This window comes from Dendrobates tinctorius, unplaced genomic scaffold (assembly GCF_039654945.1).
Source record: "Dendrobates tinctorius isolate UK_male_01 unplaced genomic scaffold, ASM3965494v1 ptg000226l, whole genome shotgun sequence".
In the NCBI taxonomy this organism is placed as follows: domain Eukaryota; kingdom Metazoa; phylum Chordata; class Amphibia; order Anura; family Dendrobatidae; genus Dendrobates; species Dendrobates tinctorius.
The window spans coordinates 2,509,476-2,530,869 of NW_027361893.1; the positions used below are offsets into that span (position 1 = coordinate 2,509,476).

The window sequence follows — 21,394 nt, forward strand, 5'->3', positions numbered from 1 at the left end:
CGTGTGTGCCTCCATGGACACTAAGCAAAAAACTGAGTTCCGCCCGCAATAGGGGCGAGGGTGTATACGACGGAGGAGGAGTTGCCTCTTTTTGTTACTTCGTGTCAGCCTCCTATCGGCAGAAGCATACACCCACAGTATCTGTGTCCCCCAATGAGGCAAAGGAGAAAACTGTTGCTCACAGCATCCAATCACAGCTCAGCTTCTTATAACCCCTTTACACCCCCCCCCCCCCCCCCCAAAGGGTGGTTTGCACATTAATGACCAGGCCAATTTCTATAATTCTGACCACTGTCTCTTTATGAGGTAATAACTCTGGAACGCTTCCATGGATCCCGGTGATTCTGACATGGTTTTCTCGAGACATATTGTACTTCATGTTAGTGGTAAAACTTAATTCATATAACTTGCGTTTATTTGTGGAAAAAAACTGAAATTTGGGGAAAATTTTGAAAATTTCGCAATTTTCCAACTTTGAATTTTTATGCCCATAAATCACAGATATGGCACACAAAATACTTAATAAATAACATTTCCCATATGTTTACTTATCAGCTCAATTTTGGAACCAAAATTTTTTTCTGTTAGGAAGTTATAAGGGTTAAAATTTGACCAGCGATTTCTCATTTTTGCACCATTTTATTTTTACAGACCACATCACATTTGAAGTCACTTTGAGGAGTCTATATGATAGAAAATACTCAAAAGTGACACCATTCTAAAAACTGCACCCCTCAAGGTGCTCAAAACCACATTCAAAAAGTTTATTAACCCTTCAGGTGATTCACGGAATTTTTTGAATGTTTAAAAAAAAAATGAATATGATATGTGGGGGGGGGACCACTGTTTCGGCACATGGCAGAGCTCAGAAGGGAAGGAGCGCCGTTTGACTTTTTCAATGCAAAATTGGCTGGAGTTCAGATCGGACGCCATGTCACGTTTGGAGAGCCCCTGATGTGCCCAAACAGTGGAAACCCCCCACAAATGACACCATTTTGGAAACTAGACCCCCCAAGGAACTTATCTAGATGTGTGGCGAGAACTTGAACCCCCAAGGGCTTCACAGAAGTTTATAACGCTTGGGCGTGAAAGTACAAAAATCATATTTTTTCCCACAAACATGATCTTTTAGTCCCCAATTTTTTTATTTTGCCAAGGGTAACAGGAGAAATTGGACCCCAAAAGTTGTTGTCCAATTTGTCCTGAGTACACTAATACCCCATATGTGGGAGAAAACTACTGTATGGGCACACGTCGGGGCTCGGAAGGGAAGTAGTGACGTTTTGGAATGCAGACTTTGATGGAATGGTCTGCGGGTGTCATGTCATGTTTGGAGAGCCTCTGATGTGCCTAAACTGTTGAAACCCCCCACAAGTGACCCCCATTTTGGAAACTAGACCCCCCAAAAAAACTTATCTAGATGTGTGGTGAGCACTTTGAACCCCCAAGTGCTTTACAGAAGTTTAGAACGCCCGGGCGTGAAAATAAAAAAAATCTTTTTTTTTTCCACAAAAATAATATTTTTGCTCCAATTTTCCTAAGGGTAACAGAAGAAATTGGACCCCAAAAGTTGTTTTACAATTTGTCCTGAGTAGGCTGATACCCCATGTGTGGGGGTAAAACACTATTTGGGCACATGGCACAGCTTGGAAGGGAAGGAGCACCGTTTTACTTTTTCAACGCAGAATTGGCTGGAATTGAGATCAGACGCCATGTTGCGTTTAGAGAGCACCTGATGTGCCCAAACAGTGGAAACCCCCCAATTATAACTCCAACCCTAACCCCAACACACCCCCTAACCTAACGGGAAAATGCAAATAAATAAATTCTTTTAATTTATATTTTTCTCTAACGGGGTGATATCGGGGGGTTTGATTTACTATTTATGGCGGTTTTTATTTTTGGCAGCTGTCGCACGCTAAAAGACGCTTTTTATTGTAAAAATAGTTTTTGCATCACCACATTTTGAGAGCTATAATTTTTCCGTATTTTGACCCACCGAGTCATGTGAGGTCTTATTTTTTGCAGGACGAGTTGACGTTTTTATTGGTACCATTTTCGGATCGCTTTTCATTCCGATTTTTGGGACGCAGAATGAACAAAAACAGCATTTCATGAATTTCTTTTGGGGGGGTGCGTTTACACCGTTCTGCGTGAGGTAAAATTGATAAAGCAGTTTTATTCTTCGGGTCAGTACAATTACAGCGATAACTCATTTATGTCGTTTTTTTATGCTTTGGCGCTTTTACACAATAAAACCAATTTTATATAAAAAATATTTTTGCATCGCTTTATTCTGCGAGCTATAACTTTATTTTTCGCTGATGACGCTATATGGCGGCTCGATTTTTGCAGGACAAGATAACATTTTCAGCGGTACCATGGTTATTTATATCCGTCTTTTTGATTGCGCGTTATTGCACCGTTTGTTCGGCGGTATGATGATAAAAAATAAAAAACAAAGCAAAAAACAATGCTTTAAGGGGTTTGCTAAAGGGGTTAACTAATGGACAGTTTTATAGGGCGGGTTGTTACGGACGCGGCGATACTAAATATGTGTACTTTTATTGTTTTTTTTTTAATTTCCAAAAAATGAATTGTCCCGGGACATCACTGTCACGTGTCAGATCGCTGATCTGCCACTTCACACAGTGCTGTGTCAGATCAGCGATCTGACAGGCACTGATGCAGGCTTTCTCGTGCCCAAAGGCTCCCGCGACCATATTGGATCCAGGGACCTGCAGGGAAGGAAGCCCCCAGAGCAGCGCTGCACATCGCGCTGCTGCGGGGGTCTCAGAGAAACACAGAGGGAGCCCCCTCCCTGCCGATGCTTCTCTAAAACCCCGGTGCACTGCGATCATGTTTGATCACAGTGTGCCAGGGGTTAATGTGCCAGGGGCGGTCTGTAATCGCCCCTGACACATAGTGCCAGGTGTCAGCTGTGATAATCAGCTGACACCTGGCCGTGATCAGCGGCGCCCCCTCCGGGAGCGCCGCTGATCGCTTAGACATACTATCCCATCCCTGGTCATAGAGGCCCGGGTACCGTGGACGGGATAGTACATCTGATGTCAGAAAGTGGTTAAACAGCTCTGGTGAAATGAAAGTGCTTAGTGATTGGGTGGGGCTATGTGGAAGGGGGAGAAGGTAGATTCATCCAATAAGATATCGGGGTTCTAGGAAGCCAACAGCATCATTAACCATCCGTTTTCTCTTAGAGAATCATCATAATATTTTTCTTCATGTGATTTTCTAACTTGTCAGCACATTCTACGTACGCTGTCATTTGACTTTGTAGTTTACAGATCTGGGCAGGTAACGGTCAGCATCTTCTAATTGAAGTAGCTGGATCTTCCAGGTTGTAAGTTCTATAGAAAAAGGCTTTCAAAGTCCAAAGTAATTTGAACAGAGTCTGGTGGAGGAGAATGTTGTGGTCTAAAGGAAAACTGGTGATTGCACGATTGTGGTCTAAAGGAAAACTGGTGATTGCACGATTGTGATACAGCCGGACTACATGATCTATAAAGCAGCCACAGCTGTTGACTGAGAAGAATCTGTGACTTCTCTGCATTTAGTGGTTACTACTCACCTGGGTAGTCATATGTGGGAATCTCCTCTTTACACCACTCATCACCCTTCGCATATGTCTCTGTAGTATGAATATGGGTCAGATCTTCACCCTGAAACAAATATTGTAAAAGTCACAGACAGATGGAGAAGTCACATCTATGATCAGCTCTAATCCTGCAATCTCAACTTCTCATTACACAAGTTTTGGGATGTATTAAGAGAAGCATAGCATCTAGATCACGTGAAGTATTCTCGTCTACTCCTCCTTGGCCAGATCTCTTCTGGAATACTGTGTCCAGTTCTGGGCACCACATTTAAAAAAACAAAACAAAACCTTTTAAACGTGGGAGCAAGTTCAGAGAAGAGCTACCAGGATGATGAGCAGACTGCAAAGTACGTCCTACGAGGAATGGTTAAAGGATTTGGGAATGCTAATATTGCAAAAATGAAGCCTAAGACGAGACTTAACTCGCTACAAATATTTCAAGGGATGTCAGTTTAGAAGGATCATCCTTTTTCTAATTTACACATGGAAACCCGAGGAGCAATGGAATATAACAAACTATGTTTCTAAGTATAAAACATATAATACTGGTGGATAAAACAAGACTGAGCACAAGACCTTCACAGCCGTCTACACATCATAGGGGAGATCTCATGACAACTTCTCTCCATCTACCTGATGATCCTGTGGAACATTGGGATCTTCTTGTTTACAGTTCTGTGGAAGAAGAGGACGGGGACATCTTTCTGGTGTTGTCATCTTACTGGAATGATCTGAAGGAAACACATACAGGGATTGAATTCATTTTATACATACAGATAATTATAGGCCATCTATATTTAGTCCTATTACCTGGTGATGTGAGGGGCTGGGGAACCTCCATCATGACGTCCTTGTACAGATCTTTGTGTCCTTCTAAATACTCCCACTCCTCCATGGAGAAATAGACGGCGACATCCTGACACCTTATAGGAACCTGACACATACAATGATACGGTCATCTCCCCGATCCCTTCATAGCATTACTGTATAATGTCCCAACATTCCCAGCAGTGTCACCTCTCCAGTCAGCAGCTCAATCATCTTGTAGGCGAGTTCTAGGATCTTCTGCTCATTGATGTCCTCATGTATCAGGGGGTGAGGTGGAGGCCCCGTGATTGGGCTCAGGGGTCTTCCCCATCCCTCAGACACAGGGTCCTGACAGCGCTCACTAGAGGTCTTCTTCACCACTGTGTAATCCTGGTAATGGAGAGACACATTAATAAATCTTACTACAGACATTTCCAGAGTCCTCACCTCTCCAGTTCTGTCCATCTGTTATTCCCATAGATAAGAATGATGTAATGTGACATCATCAGGATCTCTCACCTCTCCAGTAAGCCGGAAGAGGATCTCTAGGGTGAGGTGTAATATCCTCTCCGCCATCTTGTCCATATCCATCCTTGATGGGTAAATCAGGAAGATTCTCTTATATAGAAGATCCGATATTGTAGAGACCTGAATGAGAAGATGAGCCGATGTCACAGCATAAAAATCCTGTGTAATAATACAATTACCGGAGATAACGGAAACATATGAGATTTATTATTTTGCAGTATTTTTTTGGGGGGGATGGGGGTGCGTCTTATAGGCTGGATGCACTTACCAGGGGACACATCTCAGCACTGAGATCTCGTTTCCCCAAGATCTCATTTTCCCTCCGCATGTGCTGCCTAAAATTAGTTTAATGAAACTTATAACAGCAACGGAAGCGCGGGGGCTACAGCCTTTCACAAAATGTCGGCGGAGCACCCGGACCACCGAGCATCTACAAAAGTGCGCGCACTAGCCTGGGATGTATCTGTGGGGGCTCCAGGATTTCCACAAATGCCGGCAGAGCCCCCGCACCACCGATCATCTGCGAAACTGCGCATCAGCCAGGGATAGATGTGTGGGAGCTTTCACAAAATGGCGGAGCCCCCGCACCACCGAACCTGCTGCACCAGTCTGGGATGAGTCAGACCACCGAACACCTCCTGTGACCCTGCTCCACCAGCACTCCCTATCACACCCTACCCCTCAGGAAAGCTGAATAATTCGGACTGTAAGACGGACCCTCATTTTACACATTAATATTTTTTTTCCCTACTTCTGAAAATTTGGGGTGTGTCTTATGGTTTGGTGCGTCTTCTAGTACGAAAAATAGGGTAGTTCTCTTCTTTACATCTACCAATAAAACCTATATATTTAGGCCACAGACAACAAGCAGTTTCTTCCTCGGAGTCGGCAGCTGAATACGTTCCTCAGACTCATCTTCCATAACGCTAATTCTCGTCTCATTTACCGACACTGGAATCGGCATTAGCAATACTGCAGGAGATATTCATTACACGTGACAGGAGGAATAACTACTTCATGATGAGGACGACATCTTCATCTCCTACTACGGCTCTAGAAACACATTTGGCCAGAGTCGGTCACTGACTCCATCCCCACCGGCCGTCTATATGAAGGTTTCCCGTCTTCCCCGCACTGGAATCTTCTATCACGTTAGATCTCATGTCTGATTCACACACAGAAGTTTGAGGCTTTTAGAAAAGCTTGTTTGTTTGAAGAAACACCAAGGACAGAAATAATCTGATCCCAAAGTCTCCATAAAATATCAACAACTATGGATAGCCATACAAGACCCTGGCAAGATTATACAAATGAAAACTATGCCTTTATTAAATACAAATAGCAACAGTGATACTGTATTAAAAACATCATCAACCTAAAAAAATATCCGTGGCCAGCCGGATACACCTCTCAGGCCTAAAGCTAGAACCAAAACTAGATCTAAGAAATATGTATAGCCACTGAAGGCATAAAACCAATCAGCAATCAATAAATTGTGATGTATATAGAAAAAAAATATATATATCACAAAAAGAGGTTTATAACAATAATACATTTTATTGCACATATAAATTTAGACAAAAATACGGGTATAACAGTGAGGTAGATGGAACAGCAGCTAAAAGATTTTGGCATAATAAGGTGGTAAGTATAATGCCAGACAGAAAAAGCATCTCAGAGGTTAAATCTGCCCAGAGCCAGGGAAACATTACTAATGTAACAGACAGCAAACCAAATGATTTGAATCAGCAGGTAATTAAAAGAATCGGGAATGAACTGGGACAAAAAATAATGAAGAAACTGTAACTAGTCCCAGTGGGTGGTCAAAAACAGTTATCCCGGTAATAGCCAAATAAAGCTCTAAAGCAGGAACCTCAGGGATCAATATTTCTTACTCAGTAGTTTAGAACATTTTTTTTAACACACACATATATATATATATATATATATATATATATATATATATATATATATATATATATATATATAATATATGTGTGTGTGTTAAAAAAAAATGTTCTAAACTACCGAGTAAGAAATATTGATCCCTGAGGTGTTACTATTTGCTGTTCTCAAAGTCTCCATGTACAGTGTTCTATGGGGTTTATTTCTGCATGAAGGGGATCATGATGGGGCATATTTCTCCATGAAGGGGATCATGATGGGGCATATTTCTCCATGAAGGGGATCATGATGGGGCATATTTCTCCATGAAGGGGATCATGATGGGGCATATTTCTCCATGAAGGGGATCATGATGGGGCACATTTCTCCATGAAGGGGATCATGATGGGGCACATTTCTCCATGAAGGGGATCATGATGGGGCACATTTCTCCATGAAGGGGATCATGATGGGGCACATTTCTCCATGAAGGGGATCATGATGGGGCACATTTCTGCATGAAGGGGATCATGATGGGGCACATTTCTGCATGAAGGGGATCATGATGGGGCACATTTCTGCATGAAGGGGATCATGATGGGGCACATTTCTGCATGAAGGGGATCATGATGGGGCACATTTCTACATGAAGGGGATCATGATGGGGCATATTTCTACATGAAGGGGGATCATGATGGGGCATATTTCTACATGAAGGGGGATCATGATGGGGCATATTTCTACATGAAGGGGACCACGATGAGGCATATTTTCGCATGAAGGGGACCACGATGGGGCATATTTCCGCATGAAGGGGATCATGATGGGGCATATTTCCGCACGAAGGGGATCATGATGGGGCATATTTCCGCACGAAGGGGATCATGATGGGGCATATTTCCGCACGAAGGGGATCATGATGGGGCATATTTCCGCATGAAGGGGATCATGATGGGGCATATTTCCGCATGAAGGGGATCATGATGGGGCATTTGGCGCGTGTAGGCACTTCGTCATAAATAATTGGGTTTTAGGTTGCAGTTTGGGCACTCGGTCTCAAAAAGGTTCACCATCACTGATACAATGTATTTGGGGCCTCCCAACAGATGATGTCAGGGTAGAGAAGGATCTGGCATCCTGAATTTCAGAGGATAATCCGTTTGTTCTTCCTGTAGATAATTCTCCGTTAGAGGAGTCTGGAGGCGACTCTCATACAGACCACAGGAAAGCTGGAATATGTGTGTGTATGGGGGAGTCGGGAGAGATAGCCGTCTGACAAATGACCGTTCAGCCAACACTTATCTCATGTGTATGGGGCCATTAGTATTACACTGACAGGCAGTGATGATACACGGCACTACAGTAGTACAGTGCATCACCGGAGCCATCAGAGGCTTGTATGTTCTATGATCGTACTGATCAGAGGGGTTTAAAAAAGGTTTAAGAAGGTTTAAAGTGAAAAAAAAAAAAATAAATCACAGTTTAGCAACAAGAAATATCCGTCACTATAGGGAAAACAGAGTCACTGCATAATGTGAGTTACGTCACGTCCATAACTACTTTATTATCCTCCATTATCCTATACACCGTGGAGTAGATAGAAATCACAGGTCCCACAGCAACAGCTATAATTGGGTCCCCCAACTTAAAGGAAAAAGATATACAGATAGATATATATATATCTATATCTATGTGTGTGTGTATATATCAGCCACGGCCACTCCACATAGTCCCACCCAATCACTAAGCATCTTTCATTACACCAGAGCTGTTTAAATAAAAGAAGCTGAGCTGTGATTGGTTGCTATGAGCAACAATTTTCCTTGTAGACAGTTGTGGTAACTGAGGCCTATTATTCTTATCATTTCTATGGTGTTATCGTCCTTCTGTAAAGCTGGAAATAACACAATTTATTACCGTGCTGAAACAGACCACCCTCTGACACAGACTGCAGGGGGAGCCCAGAATCAGGAACTTCTCTTTGTCTGGCATGAAGCATCTCATTGATTTAAAACTTCAAACACAGATTGAAAAAAGAAACACAAGAAGAATTTCTCCAACCCAGGTATCATTTTAATCGGTGAAACAGAGCCAACCTGACAATGTTGGGTCTGACGGGATGATGTGGGATATTAGTGGTAGTAGTCCGGTGGCTCTGGCTGACGGGAGGATGTGGGATATTAGGAGTAGTAGTCCGGTGGCTCTGACTGACAGGATGATGTGGAATATTAGGGGTAGTAGTCCGGTGGCTCTGGCTGACGGGATGATGTGGGATATTAGGGGTAGTAGTCCGGTAGCTCTGGCTGACGGGATGATGTGGGATATTAGGAGTAGTAGTCCGGTGGCTCTGGCTGACGGGAGGATGTGTGATATTAGGAGTAGTAGTCCGGTGGCTCTGACTGACAGGATGATGTGGAATATTAGGGGTAGCAGTCCGGTGGCTCTGGCTGACTGGATGATGTGGGATATTAGGGGTAGTAGTCCGGTAGCTCTGGCTGACGGGATGATGTGGGATATTAGTGGTAGTAGTCCGGTAGCTCTGGCTGACGGGAGGATGTGGGATATTAGGAGTAGTAGTCCGGTGGCTCTGACTGACAGGATGATGTGGAATATTAGGGGTAGTAGTCCGGTGGCTCTGGCTGACGGGATGATGTGGGATATTAGGGGTAGTATTCCGGTAGCTCTGGCTGACGGGATGATGTGGGATATTAGGAGTAGTAGTCCGGTGGCTCTGGCTGATGGGATGATGTGGGATATTAGGAGTAGTAGTCCGGTGGCTCTGACTGACGGGAGGATGTGGGATATTAGGAGTAGTAGTCCGGTAGCTCTGGCTGACGGGATGATGTGGGATATTAGGGGTAGTAGTCCGGTAGCTCTGGCTGACGGGATGATGTGGGATATTAGGAGTAGTGGTCCGGTGGCTCTGGCTGACGGGATGATGTGGGGGATATTAGTGGTAGTAGTCCGGTAGTTCTGGCTGACGGGATGATGTGGGATATTAGGGGTAGTAGTCCGGTAGCTCTGGCTGACGGGATGATGTGGGATATTAGGGGTAGTAGTCCGGTGGCTCTGGCTGACGGGATGATGTGGGATATTAGTGGTAGTAGTCTGGTAGCTCTGGCTGATGTGATGATGTGGGAGATTTAGGGGTAGTAGTCCGGTAGCTCTGGCTGACAGGATGATGTGGGGGATATTAGTGGTAGTAGTCCGGTAGCTCTGGCTGACGGGATGATGTGGGATATTAGGGGTAGAGTCCGGTAGCTCTGGCTGACGGGATGATGTGTGATATTAGGGGTATCATAAGTTGAGGATCGAAGAAAAGCACTTCTGAGCATCCGCGCTGCTTTAGTGATAAGTATTCTTCAGAAATCCATATAAATCTTTCAAGTTCTTTATTATATGTACTACAGAAACTACGCTTTTCGAGGTGACAAACCGCACCTCTTCTTCAGGTTACAGTACAGAGTTGTGATCGGTCTATACAAATGACAGCTTTATATGCTGTGTGGGCGTAACCCCCCGTTGTGAGAGAAGGGCGTCAACCTGCACATGCTGCACATAAAGATATTTGGAAAAGACAGATGCTCAGAAGTGCTTTTCTTCGATCCTCAACTTATGATACCTAGTGGACGCTGTCCACCTGCACGAGCTCTGCAGCAGCTATATGACTGCAACAAACGTTGAGAGTGGTTGTGTCTGAACACAACCCATAAAGGGTGAGTACTCCAGAGTACTTTTATATTTTAATTGATTTATACCAGGTGAAGCCCTATGTCTGCGCCCCCGCCCTTGTTTTCTCTGATATTAGGGGTAGAGTCCGGTAGCTCTGGCTGACGGGATGATGTGGGATATTAGGGGTAGTAGTCCGGTAGCTCTGGCTGACGGGATGATGTGGGATATTAGGGGTAGTAGTCCAGTGGCTCTGGCTGATGGGATGATGTGGGATATTAGGGGTAGTAGTCCGGTGGCTCTGGCTGACGGGATGATGTGGGATATTAGGAGTAGTAGTCCGGTAGCTCTGGCTGACGGGATGATGTGGGATATTAGGGGTAGTAGTCCGGTAGCTCTGGCTGATGGGATGATGTGGGATATTAGGGGTAGTTGTCCGGTGGCTCTAACCTGATGATGTGGGATATTAGGGGGTAGTAGTCCGGTAGCTCTGGCTGACGGGATGATGTGGGATATTAGGGGTAGTAGTCCAGTGGCTCTGGCTGATGGGATGATGTGGGATATTAGGAGTAGTAGTCCGGTAGCTCTGGCTGACGGGATGATGTGGGATATTAGGGGTAGTAGTCCGGTAGCTCTGGCTGACGGGATGATGTGGGATATTAGGAGTAGTAGTCCGGTGGCTATGACGGGATGATATGGGATATTAGTGGTAGTAATCCGGTGGTTCTGGCTGACTGGATGATGTGGGATATTAGGGGTAGTAGTCCAGTGGCTCTGATGGGATGATGTGGGATATTAGGTGTAGTAGTCCGGTGGCTCTGATGGGATGATGTGGTATACTAGGGGTAGTAGTCCGGTGGCTCTGGCTGACGGGATGATGTGGGATATTAGGGGTAGTAGTCCAGAGGCTGTGATGGGATGATGTGGTATATTAGGGGTAGTAGTCCGGTGGCTCTGATGGGATGATTGGGATATCAGGAGTATTTGTTATATAACTAACCATAGTTAGTTACTATGCCTGGGCAACGCTGGGCTCTTCAGCTAGTATATATATATTTGTCGGGTCATATCTCCCGACTCGGAAGGCATTTTGCGTTTGTCAATTTAAGTCTGCAACTAGATAAAACCAAAAGTCTGTATTTCTCACTTACTAATCCCTATGTGACTCATGACCAGGAAATTTTCCCCCTAGTGAACCAGGTAACTCAGAATGAGATCTCCCACACAGTATGATGGACCCCACAAAATATGATGGTCCAAACACCACCTCACACAGTATTATGGCCACCACCGCCTGCTCCACAATTTAAGGATCGCTACTCCGTAAGGAGGGGATTGCAGTACTGTGGGAACATTATACTGTGTATAATGATAGTACTTTGGTAGCATTGTACAGTGTGTAAGGGGATAGCGGTACTATGGGGACAGTATACTGTGTGGAGGAAATGCAGATATTACTTACTGGTAATGTGTTTTTTCGTAACCCATGACAGCACCACGAAAGAGGGGATCCACCCTTCAAGGACGGGAAACCTTCAAGATAAGAAGAGCAGCTCCTCTCTCCACATCAGTTGGTTTACAGAGCACAAGAGGAAACTCCTAGGTTAGTGTACACACATAAATCATATACTTGTAATTCTTTTCATTCTTGAGTACCAACACTCAAAAGGAGTTCATGAACCAAAACGAAGATCCACTGAACAAAAAGAGTGATTAGAAAGGGAGGGAATTTAAGGGTGCCGTCATGGGTTACGAAACAACACATTACCGTTAAGTAATATCCGTGTTGTTCAATCACTCATGATGGCATCACAAGTGAGTTTCAGAGACTTATATTCTTAGGAGGGACCACAGGCTGTAGAACTCTTCTCCTGAATGTGATGTCAGAGAAGGCAGACATATCCAGCCTATAGTGTTTAAATAAGGTGGATGGAGAGGACCAAGTGGCCGCCTTACAAATCTGGTCGAGCATGACATCTGATTTTTCCACCCAGGACGTCGTCAAGGCTCTTCTAGAATGGGCTTTCAGACCTTCAGGAATGGCCCTACCTGCACTAACATAAGCTAGTTTGATAACCTCTTTAACCCATCTCGCTTTGGTTAGTTTAGACACTTTAAGGCCCTTCCTAGCCCCCTGAAAGGATACAAACAGGGCCCTCTAGTTCCTCAAGGGTTCTGTCACCTGTAGATACAGCAGTAAGCTCCTCCTAATGTCTAGGGAGTGCAGCTTTTTCTCCTTTTGGTTGCTGGGATTAGAACAAAAAGATGGCAATACTCTTTCCTGAGCCCTGTGGAATTTTTTTTAACCACCTTAAGGAGGTAAGCTGGGTCTAATCTTATAAACATCCTATCTTCCATGACCTGAGTGTAAAGGTACTGTCACACTAAGCGATATCGCTATAACGTGTGACGTTATAGCAATATTGCTAGCGATATCGCTGTGTCTGATACTTACCTACAACCCGCTCACCCGCTGGTTATCGCTGATCGCGCAAGAACGTCCAGTACCGCTTCTCGTCGTCAGCTTCCTGCGGCGCTTCCTGTGGAGACGAGCGACGAGCGTGGAACCGGGCGGGAGGACGCAGGATCGCCTAGTGTGACAGATAAGTAGCGACCCCCATCCCCAGCGAAGTCGCTGGTGAGATCTGCCTGTGTGGCAGCTCACTAGCGACCACTTAGCGATGTACCAGCGATCCTGACTGCGTCATATCGCTGGTCAGGATCGCTGGTACATCGCTAAGTGTGACAGTACCTTTAGGATGTCTGCTGTCAAAGCCTGTATGTCACTTATTCTATGGGCTGATGTAAGTGCCACCAGCAGGGATGTCTTTAAGGAGATTACTTTCTCTGAGATGAAGAGCAACGGCTCAAAGGGGCTCTCCATTAACTCGGTTAATACTAAATTCAGATCTCATGGAGGGTTTCTACAGGACGGAACTGACCTGGCTCTACCACAGGCCTTAATAAATTGGGAAACTCATCTATTATCTGCTAGGTCATAATTGAAAAGAGCCCCTGGGGCCGAGACCTGCACTTTAAGGGTACTATCAGAAAGGCCAAGCTCTAGCCCCTTCAGGAGGAACTCCTGTATAGTTGTTAACGGGACTTCTTACCATTCAGCCCCCCAAAAGGATAGGTACTTTCTCCAGGTCCTCCCATAGATCTTAGTGGTCACCAACTTCCTGCTACTAAGCAGGGTAGAAACTAACCTAGCCGAGAACCCTTTTCTTTCTAAGACTGGTCTCTCAAATTCCAGGCTGTTAAATGCAGCCCGGATATCTGAGGATGTAGAAATGGTCCCTGGAATAGAAGATCCTGATCCTTCGAAAGAACCCACAGATCCAATACTGACATCGCTCTTAGCCAGTAAAACCAAGGTCTCTTTGGCCAAAACGGGGCAATCCAGATAATTCTGGCTTTGTCTTCCCTGATCCTCCTCAAGACTGCCAGGATGAGGAACACCGGGGGGAAAGGCACAGAGTAGACTGGAGGTCCATTCCATACTGAAGGCCATGTGAGGGTTGTCTGCTGGATTCAGAGAACTTCTCAGAGAACAGAATTTCTGGACCTTCCTGTTGTCTTTCGAGGTGAAAAGATCTATATGGGGCAGATCCCACATGTCCACAATCTGACTGAACACTATATCCTTCAGGGACCATTCTCCCTGACTTAGCTGACCGCAGCTTAGGAAGTCTGCCTTGACATTCTCTGACCCTCTGATATGCAGGGCTGATAATGAGAGATGCTTTTCGGCCATAAAAATATCCACTCTGCAACTGACATTAACAACTAGAAATGAGTGCCCACCTGGTGATTTATATAGGCCACCGTGGTCCACTTGTCGGAGAGTATTCTCACATGGTGGTCCTGCAGAAAAGGTAACAGTCCTTTTAATGCTTTCTCCACTGTGAGGAGCTTCCAGTTGTTCGACAAGAGTAACCACTCCTCCTGCGACCAGGCCTCTTGTAGCCAGTGCATATAAACTTGGCACACACCCAAAGAATGATGTTGCAAAAATGGTGATTTTAATAGATGGCAGTACATACATAAGCGTTTCGGTCTATGACCTTCATCAATGTACGTTAGAATGTACTGTGAGCACTTTGTGAATGGGTTTTAAGGAAAACCAATGCTGCAGGGAGGTAACTATAGCCGTCCCACGTGCAATTTTGTGGCGTGTGGATGCGGTATCCGCCGCGGATCCTATGGCGCTCCGCGGCGGATACCGCATCCACACGCCACAAAATTGCACGTGGGACGGCTATAGTTACACCTCCCTGCAGCATTGGTTTTCCTTAAAACCCATTCACAAAGTGCTCACAGTACATTCTAACGTACACTGATGAAGGTCATAGACCGAAACGTTTATGTATGTACTGCCATCTATTAAAATCACCATTTTTGCAACATCATTCTTTGGGTGTGTGCCAAGTTTATATGTATTGATATTCACGGATTGGGATCCTACTTGCGCACCATTCCGGTTTACAAAGGGTAGTGCCAACGGTTTTGTTAGAATCTTGTAGCCAGTGGACATCTAGGTGGGTTCCCCACCCCTAGGGACTGGTATTCATCGTGACTACTCTGGATATTTCATTCACCCAGGTAACTCCCTTGGGCGTTGAATTGATACCTAGCCACCAACAGAGGGAATGGAACACTGACTCTGGAAGGATTACCTTGTCTTCAAATCGCCCCCACAAGACTACCTCATTCTTCAAGACACACCACTGAAGACTTCGCGTGTGGTACTGGGCCCAATTTACTGCCGTATGCAAGCGGTTAGAGACCCCCAACAAGGACATTGCTCTTTTAAGAGACATTCGTGGACTTGCTGCAGCTGACGAGAAGGCTTTTGATGTTTCTCTCTCTTCTGGGAGGCGAAATTCCTGTCTTACCGAGTCTATCACTAGACCCAGAAAGACCTGTGATGCTACTGGTTCTAGCCTGGATTTTTTCAAGTTCAGGCACCACCCCAGTGACTCTAAAGCCTCTCTGACCATTTTGACATGTTCCTGGCACTAGAGAAAGGAATCCCCCACAATCAGAAAATAGTCTAGATACAGTATGACCAATATGTTCTTCTCCCAGAGATGAGCTGTCACTTCCGAAATTAGTTTTGTAAATATCCAGGGGGCTATCGTTAGCCCAAAGGGAAGAGCCCTGTACTGGAAGTGTCTGATTTGTGACTCAATCTGTACTGCAACTCTGAGGAATCTGTACTGTTGTTTGTGAATAAGTACATGGCAATAGGCATCCTTGAGGATGTAACAGTCTGGAAACAGAACCTTCACTGCTGTCCTCACCGACTCCATCTTGAATGATGTGACTACTAAGAACTTGTTTAACGCCTTTAAATTTATAATGGTCGTCAGAGATGCATCTGTTTTTTTTTTTATCAGAAATAGAGAGGAGTAAAACCCCTTCTTTCCCCTAGGGGAATTTCTTCCTGTACATTCTTCTCTCTGATAGATAGCACTTCTTTTTCCAGCACTAGTTTGTGCAAAGATGGTCTGGAGCCTCCAAATATCCCTCGCTGGGTGGAGTGTGGAATTTACATTTCAGGCCTGATCCTATGATGTGAAGGATCCAGGCACTGGAAGAAATTTTTTTCCAGGTCTGGAGGAAGAGACATCCTTTCCCCCAACTGGGAAACCAAGTCATGGGGGGGGGGGGCTTTTTGGTCTCCCAGAAGGGCTTTCTGAAGAAACTTCTCCCTCCTTTAGGCCATCTCTCTGGTCTGTCCTGGTCCGTAAGTGGTTTCTTGTGGGAATTGCCAGCCTTTTGAAAGGACCATCGAAAGGATGGAAAGGGTGCTCTAGGGAAACCTTTCTTCCTATCCCTGCTTTCTTGAGGATCTTGTCAAGGTCTGGACCAAACAGAAATTTTCCTTCACATGGAAGAGAACACAGCTTAATCTTTGCCTGCATTTCTCCTGGCCAACATTTTAGCCAGACCGCTCTGCATTGGATGATCTAGCTGCTAATCTCGCTGAGGCATCTGCTAGGAATGCTGCTGCTCCCTTGATGGTTGGGATTGACCCCAGGATGGTCACCCTCGGTGTTTGCTACTCTAACTTGTCCTCCAAGTTGTCCAGTCAGACCTTCAGAGACCTTGCCATGCATGTGGCTGCGATGGACGGTCTCAGTGCCCCTGCTGACTCTAGGCTGCCTTAAGGAAGCTGTCAGTCTTCCTGTCCAACGGCTCTTGGATAATGACACGTCAAACTTTAGGGCTTTATCCCACGAGGAGGATGCTTCCTCTTCAAAAGGAGTACTTCTTTTTAAGGCTAGTTTCACACTAGCGTTTATGAGCGCAGCGACGGCCTGCGCACGGCCGCCGCTAAGCCCTGCCCCCTGCCGCGCCCCCGCCCGTAGCTCCGCCCACCGGCGCATGACGCTGCATGCGCCCTGCGTCCCCTATCTTTATCACAGGGGGAGCAGGCTGTGCGCAGTATGCGTTTGGCGGCGCATGCGCCTTTTTGACGGTGCGCCGACGCAACCAAACTGCAGCAGGTTGCGTTTGGCGCAGGTCGGCGCACCGTCAAAAGGACGCATGCGCCGCCAAACGCATACTGCGCACGGCCTGCGCCCCCTGTAATAAAGATAGGGGACGCAGGGCGCATGCAGCGTCATGCGCCGGTGGGCGGAGCTACTGGTGGGGCGCGTCAGGGGGCGGGGCTTAGCGGCGCCGTGCGCAGGCCGTCGCTGCGCTCATAAACGCTAGCGTGAAACTAGCCTTAGCCAGGCAAAACCTTGTCCCTTTCTATCCGGTCTTTCCAACTCCGTTTTAATGAGATTCTGTACATGCTCATTCACTGGGAAGGATGTCAACAGGACCAGGGATTCCCAGCAGTTTCCCATGCTGGGGCTTGCCCAGACCCTGGTCCGGCGAGGCTGCTGGGGCGTTTCTTCCTTCTCTCATGAGAACATGACCGGCATCTTTTCTTCTGCTGCTGGGGCAACTCCTGTTGCTCCTGCTGATGTGGTGGCTGTAGCTGCTCAGGCGATAACTGAGCTACCATCCTGATGCCACCATTTGTCTGCCAGCAGTCCCCTTTCAAACTCACATGGGACCTCTGGCCAGCGCGCACAGCCCTCCCATACCACCCTTCCACCAGAAGCGGTCAGTCATTGCGCATCCACTTCCGGTACATGCTGCTGACCCCACTTGTCATCTGTCCGCGACTTCCGGTCCGCGTTCCGTTCCGGCCTGCCAGTATTCCCAAAGATGGAGGAAGCCCTGTACCCAGCACATACCCGCTCAGGGAGGGCACCCCACAGGAACCTCCGAGGCGCTATCAGTACCTGGTGAAGGCCACAGACCCATGCCTGCAAAACCCCAACCGTCCCAGGCCCAGGCATCCTCTTCACTGTTGATCTTACTGAGGGTTTCCCATCACGGCCATAAAACCAACTGATGCAGAGAGAGGAGCAGCCCTTTTTATCTTGAAGCTTTCCTGTCCTTGAAGAGCGGATCCAATCTCATAGTGTCTTCATGGATGACTAAAAAAATGACAGTACCGTAGGAGCATTATGCTGTGCATGATGGAATGGTGGTTTTGTGGGAAGGTAATTCTGCGTGTGGGGGAATGGAAGTATTGTGGGAATATTATACTGTGAGGAGGGAATGATGATACAGTGAGAAGTTTATTGCATACTGTGGGGGGGGAATGGCATTGCCATGGGAACATTACACTGTGTATGGTGGGATGATGGTACTGTGGGAATATTATACTATGTGAAGGGAATGGTGGTACTGTAAGATTATACTGTGTGTGAAGGATTTGTGGTACTATGAGAACATTATACTGTGTGTGGGGGGGTGGCGATACCTTGGAAATATCTTTTGTGTGAGATGTCAGCACTGTTTGAACATTATACTGTGTGAATGTCATCATACATACTGCATAATGGGTTTTAAAAAGGCATGCCATAGAAGTGGGAATTCTCGGCAATGTGCGGCATTTGTACAAAATGACTGCCATGTGCCATCCAGGCGGGACCATGAAGAATCAATGGGAAGAGAGAGTTTCAGCAAGGAAGAGTCTGGATGGTACCTTGATGATGAAGTTTCTTCATATAAAAGGCCAGTACAAAAAAAAGAACAAATTTGGCAGCAACCAAAGAATGAGCAGGACGTGTGTCGGGGAAGAAACTGAGGCTTAGGAATCAGTCCGAGGTAAAGTACTCGAGTAAGCGGGTTGAGGCATGCCAGGAAGCAGAACCCAGGTGGCATCAGATAAGTCCCAGAAACCAGGCTACGCCAGCCAAGGCCTGACAACCAGAGCTACACCAGTCAAGCCCCAGAGTCCATACAACTCCAGGCAACAACCGAGTCCCAGCCCTCACTACTTCAGCTACAAGAGACGTCCACCGTTTGTCAAGCACTGAAGATCCGAGAGGAGATTCTGCTCGGGAGTACATGCCTGCAGTGAAGAGCAAGAGGTGCAAGTGATCTGGGCCGTTGCTTCCAGCACTGCCGTATGGTAAAAGGTTGGTCTGGGATAGTACAACAGTCAGGATAGGGGAAGGTTAAACTGAAGGCAGTTCAGCAAGCGTTAATAGCCTTTGTCAGGAGGAAGTGTACTAACGGGAAGAACCGGAGACCTCCGCTATGGCCTGTATTCACAGACGAGGTAGTGTTGAGGCCTATATGTGTTGGGACCATCACCCTTGTCAGTAGCTAACGCAACATATGATTAGAGGCTGCTATTACAGTGAGAGTGAGCCGGAGAATTCATTATATATTTCACCTCGTAATCACCACATTTTGCATTATATACTGTTGTCATAGTGATCACAGTTCCGTCACATCAGGGAAATAATGACTTTGGTTACTTCTGCCTTGTGTTTGTCTGTATGTTGTATCTGGTCACTCAATACAGGGACATATTGAGGACATTACACAGTGTGGGGGGGGTGGCGGTAACGTGGGGAACGTGGCGGTAACGTGGGGAACGTGGCGGTAACGTGGGGAACGTGGCGGTAACGTGGGGAACGTGGCGGTAACGTGGGGAACGTGGCGGTAACGTGGGGAACGTGGCGGTAACGTGGGGAACGTGGCGGTAACGTGGGGAACGTGGCGGTAACGTGGGGAACGTGGCGGTAACGTGGGGAACGTGGCGGTAACGTGGGGAACGTGGCGGTAACGTGGGGAACGTGGCGGTAACGTGGGGAACGTGGCGGTAACGTGGGGAACATTACACTGTGTGGGGGGTTGGCGGTAACGTGGGAACATTACACTGTGTGGGGGGTTGGCGGTAACGTAGGAACATTACACTGTGTGGGGGGTTGGCGGTAACGTGGGAACATTACACTGTGTGGGGGGTTGGCGGTAACGTGGGAACATTACACTGTGTGGGGGGTTGGCGGTAACGTGGGAACATTACACTGTGTGGGGGGTTGGCGGTAACGTGGGAACATTACACTGTGTGGGGGGGTTGGCGGTAACGTGGGAACATTACACTGTGTGGGGGGTTGGCGGTAACGTGGGAACATTACACTGTGTGGGGGGTTGGCGGTAACGTGGGAACATTACACTGTGTGGGGGGTTGGCGGTAACGTGGGAACATTACACAGTGTGGGGGGTTGGCGGTAATGTGGGAACATTACACTGTGTGGGGGGTTGGCGGTAATGTGGGAACATTACACTGTGTGGGGGGTTGGCGGTAATGTGGGAACATTACACTGTGTGGGGGGTTGGCGGTAATGTGGGAACATTACACTGTGTGGGAACATTACACTGTGTGGGAACATTACACTGTGTGGGGGGTTGGCGGTAATGTGGGAACATTACACTGTGAGGGGGGTTGGCGGTAACGTGGGAACATTACACTGTGTGGGGGGTTGGCGGTAACGTGGGAACATTACACTGTGTGGGGGGTTGGCGGTAACGTGGGAACATTACACTGTGTGGGGGGTTGGCGGTAACGTGGGAACATTACACTGTGTGGGGGGTTGGCGGTAACGTGGGAACATTACACTGTGTGGGGGGTTGGCGGTAATGTGGGAACATTACACTGTGTGGGGGGTTGGCGGTAATGTGGGAACATTACACTGTGTGGGGGGTTGGCGGTAATGTGGGAACATTACACTGTGTGGGGGGTTGGCGGTAATGTGGGAACATTACACTGTGTGGGGGGTTGGCGGTAATGTGGGAACATTACACTGTGTGGGAACATTACACTGTGTGGGAACATTACACTGTGTGGGGGGTTGGCGGTAATGTGGGAACATTACACTGTGAGGGGGGTTGGCGGTAATGTGGGAACATTACACTGTGAGGGGGGTTGGCGGTAAAGTGGGAACATTACACTGTGAGGGGGGTTGGCGGTAAAGTGGGAACATTACACTGTGTGGGGGGTTGGCGGTAATGTGGGAACATTACACTGTGTGGGAACATTACACTGTGTGGGAACATTACACTGTGTGGGGGGTTGGCGGTAATGTGGGAACATTACACTGTGTGGGGGGTTGGCGGTAATGTGGGAACATTACACTGTGTGGGGGGTTGGCGGTAACGTGGGAACATTACACTGTGTGGGGGGTTGGCGGTAACGTGGGAACATTACACTGTGTGGTGGGTTGGCGGTAACGTGGGAACATTACACTGTGTGGGGGGTTGGCGGTAACGTGGGAACATTACACTGTGTGGGGGGTTGGCGGTAACGTGGGAACATTACACTGTGTGGGGGGTTGGCGGTAACGTGGGAACATTACACTGTGTGGGGGGTTGGCGGTAACGTGGGAACATTACACTGTGTGGGGGGTTGGCGGTAACGTGGGAACATTACACTGTGTGGGGGGTTGGCGGTAACGTGGGAACATTACACTGTGTGGGGGGTTGGCGGTAACGTGGGAACATTACACTGTGTGGGGGGTTGGCGGT

At 47.0% G+C, this 21,394-nt stretch overlaps 2 protein-coding genes across 3 annotated transcripts in view; both read right to left on the bottom strand.

Annotated features, from left to right (window-relative positions):
- LOC141059299 (uncharacterized) overlaps positions 1–21,394 on the bottom strand; it is a 779,988-nt gene that overhangs the window by 213,218 nt on the left and 545,376 nt on the right. The window lies entirely within an intron of this gene.
- The window catches only part of LOC141059301 (uncharacterized), a 68,475-nt gene that overhangs the window by 19,514 nt on the left and 27,567 nt on the right, over positions 1–21,394 (bottom strand). For both annotated transcript variants that reach the window (XM_073555630.1, XM_073555629.1), the window contains exons 2-6: positions 4,943–5,071; positions 4,634–4,813; positions 4,427–4,550; positions 4,250–4,347; positions 3,590–3,680 (exon numbers count right to left, since the gene is read on the bottom strand). In XM_073555630.1, coding sequence (XP_073411731.1) covers positions 3,590–3,680; positions 4,250–4,347; positions 4,427–4,550; positions 4,634–4,813; positions 4,943–5,071 — 622 coding nt within the window. The remainder of the gene's footprint in view (positions 1–3,589; positions 3,681–4,249; positions 4,348–4,426; positions 4,551–4,633; positions 4,814–4,942; positions 5,072–21,394) is intronic.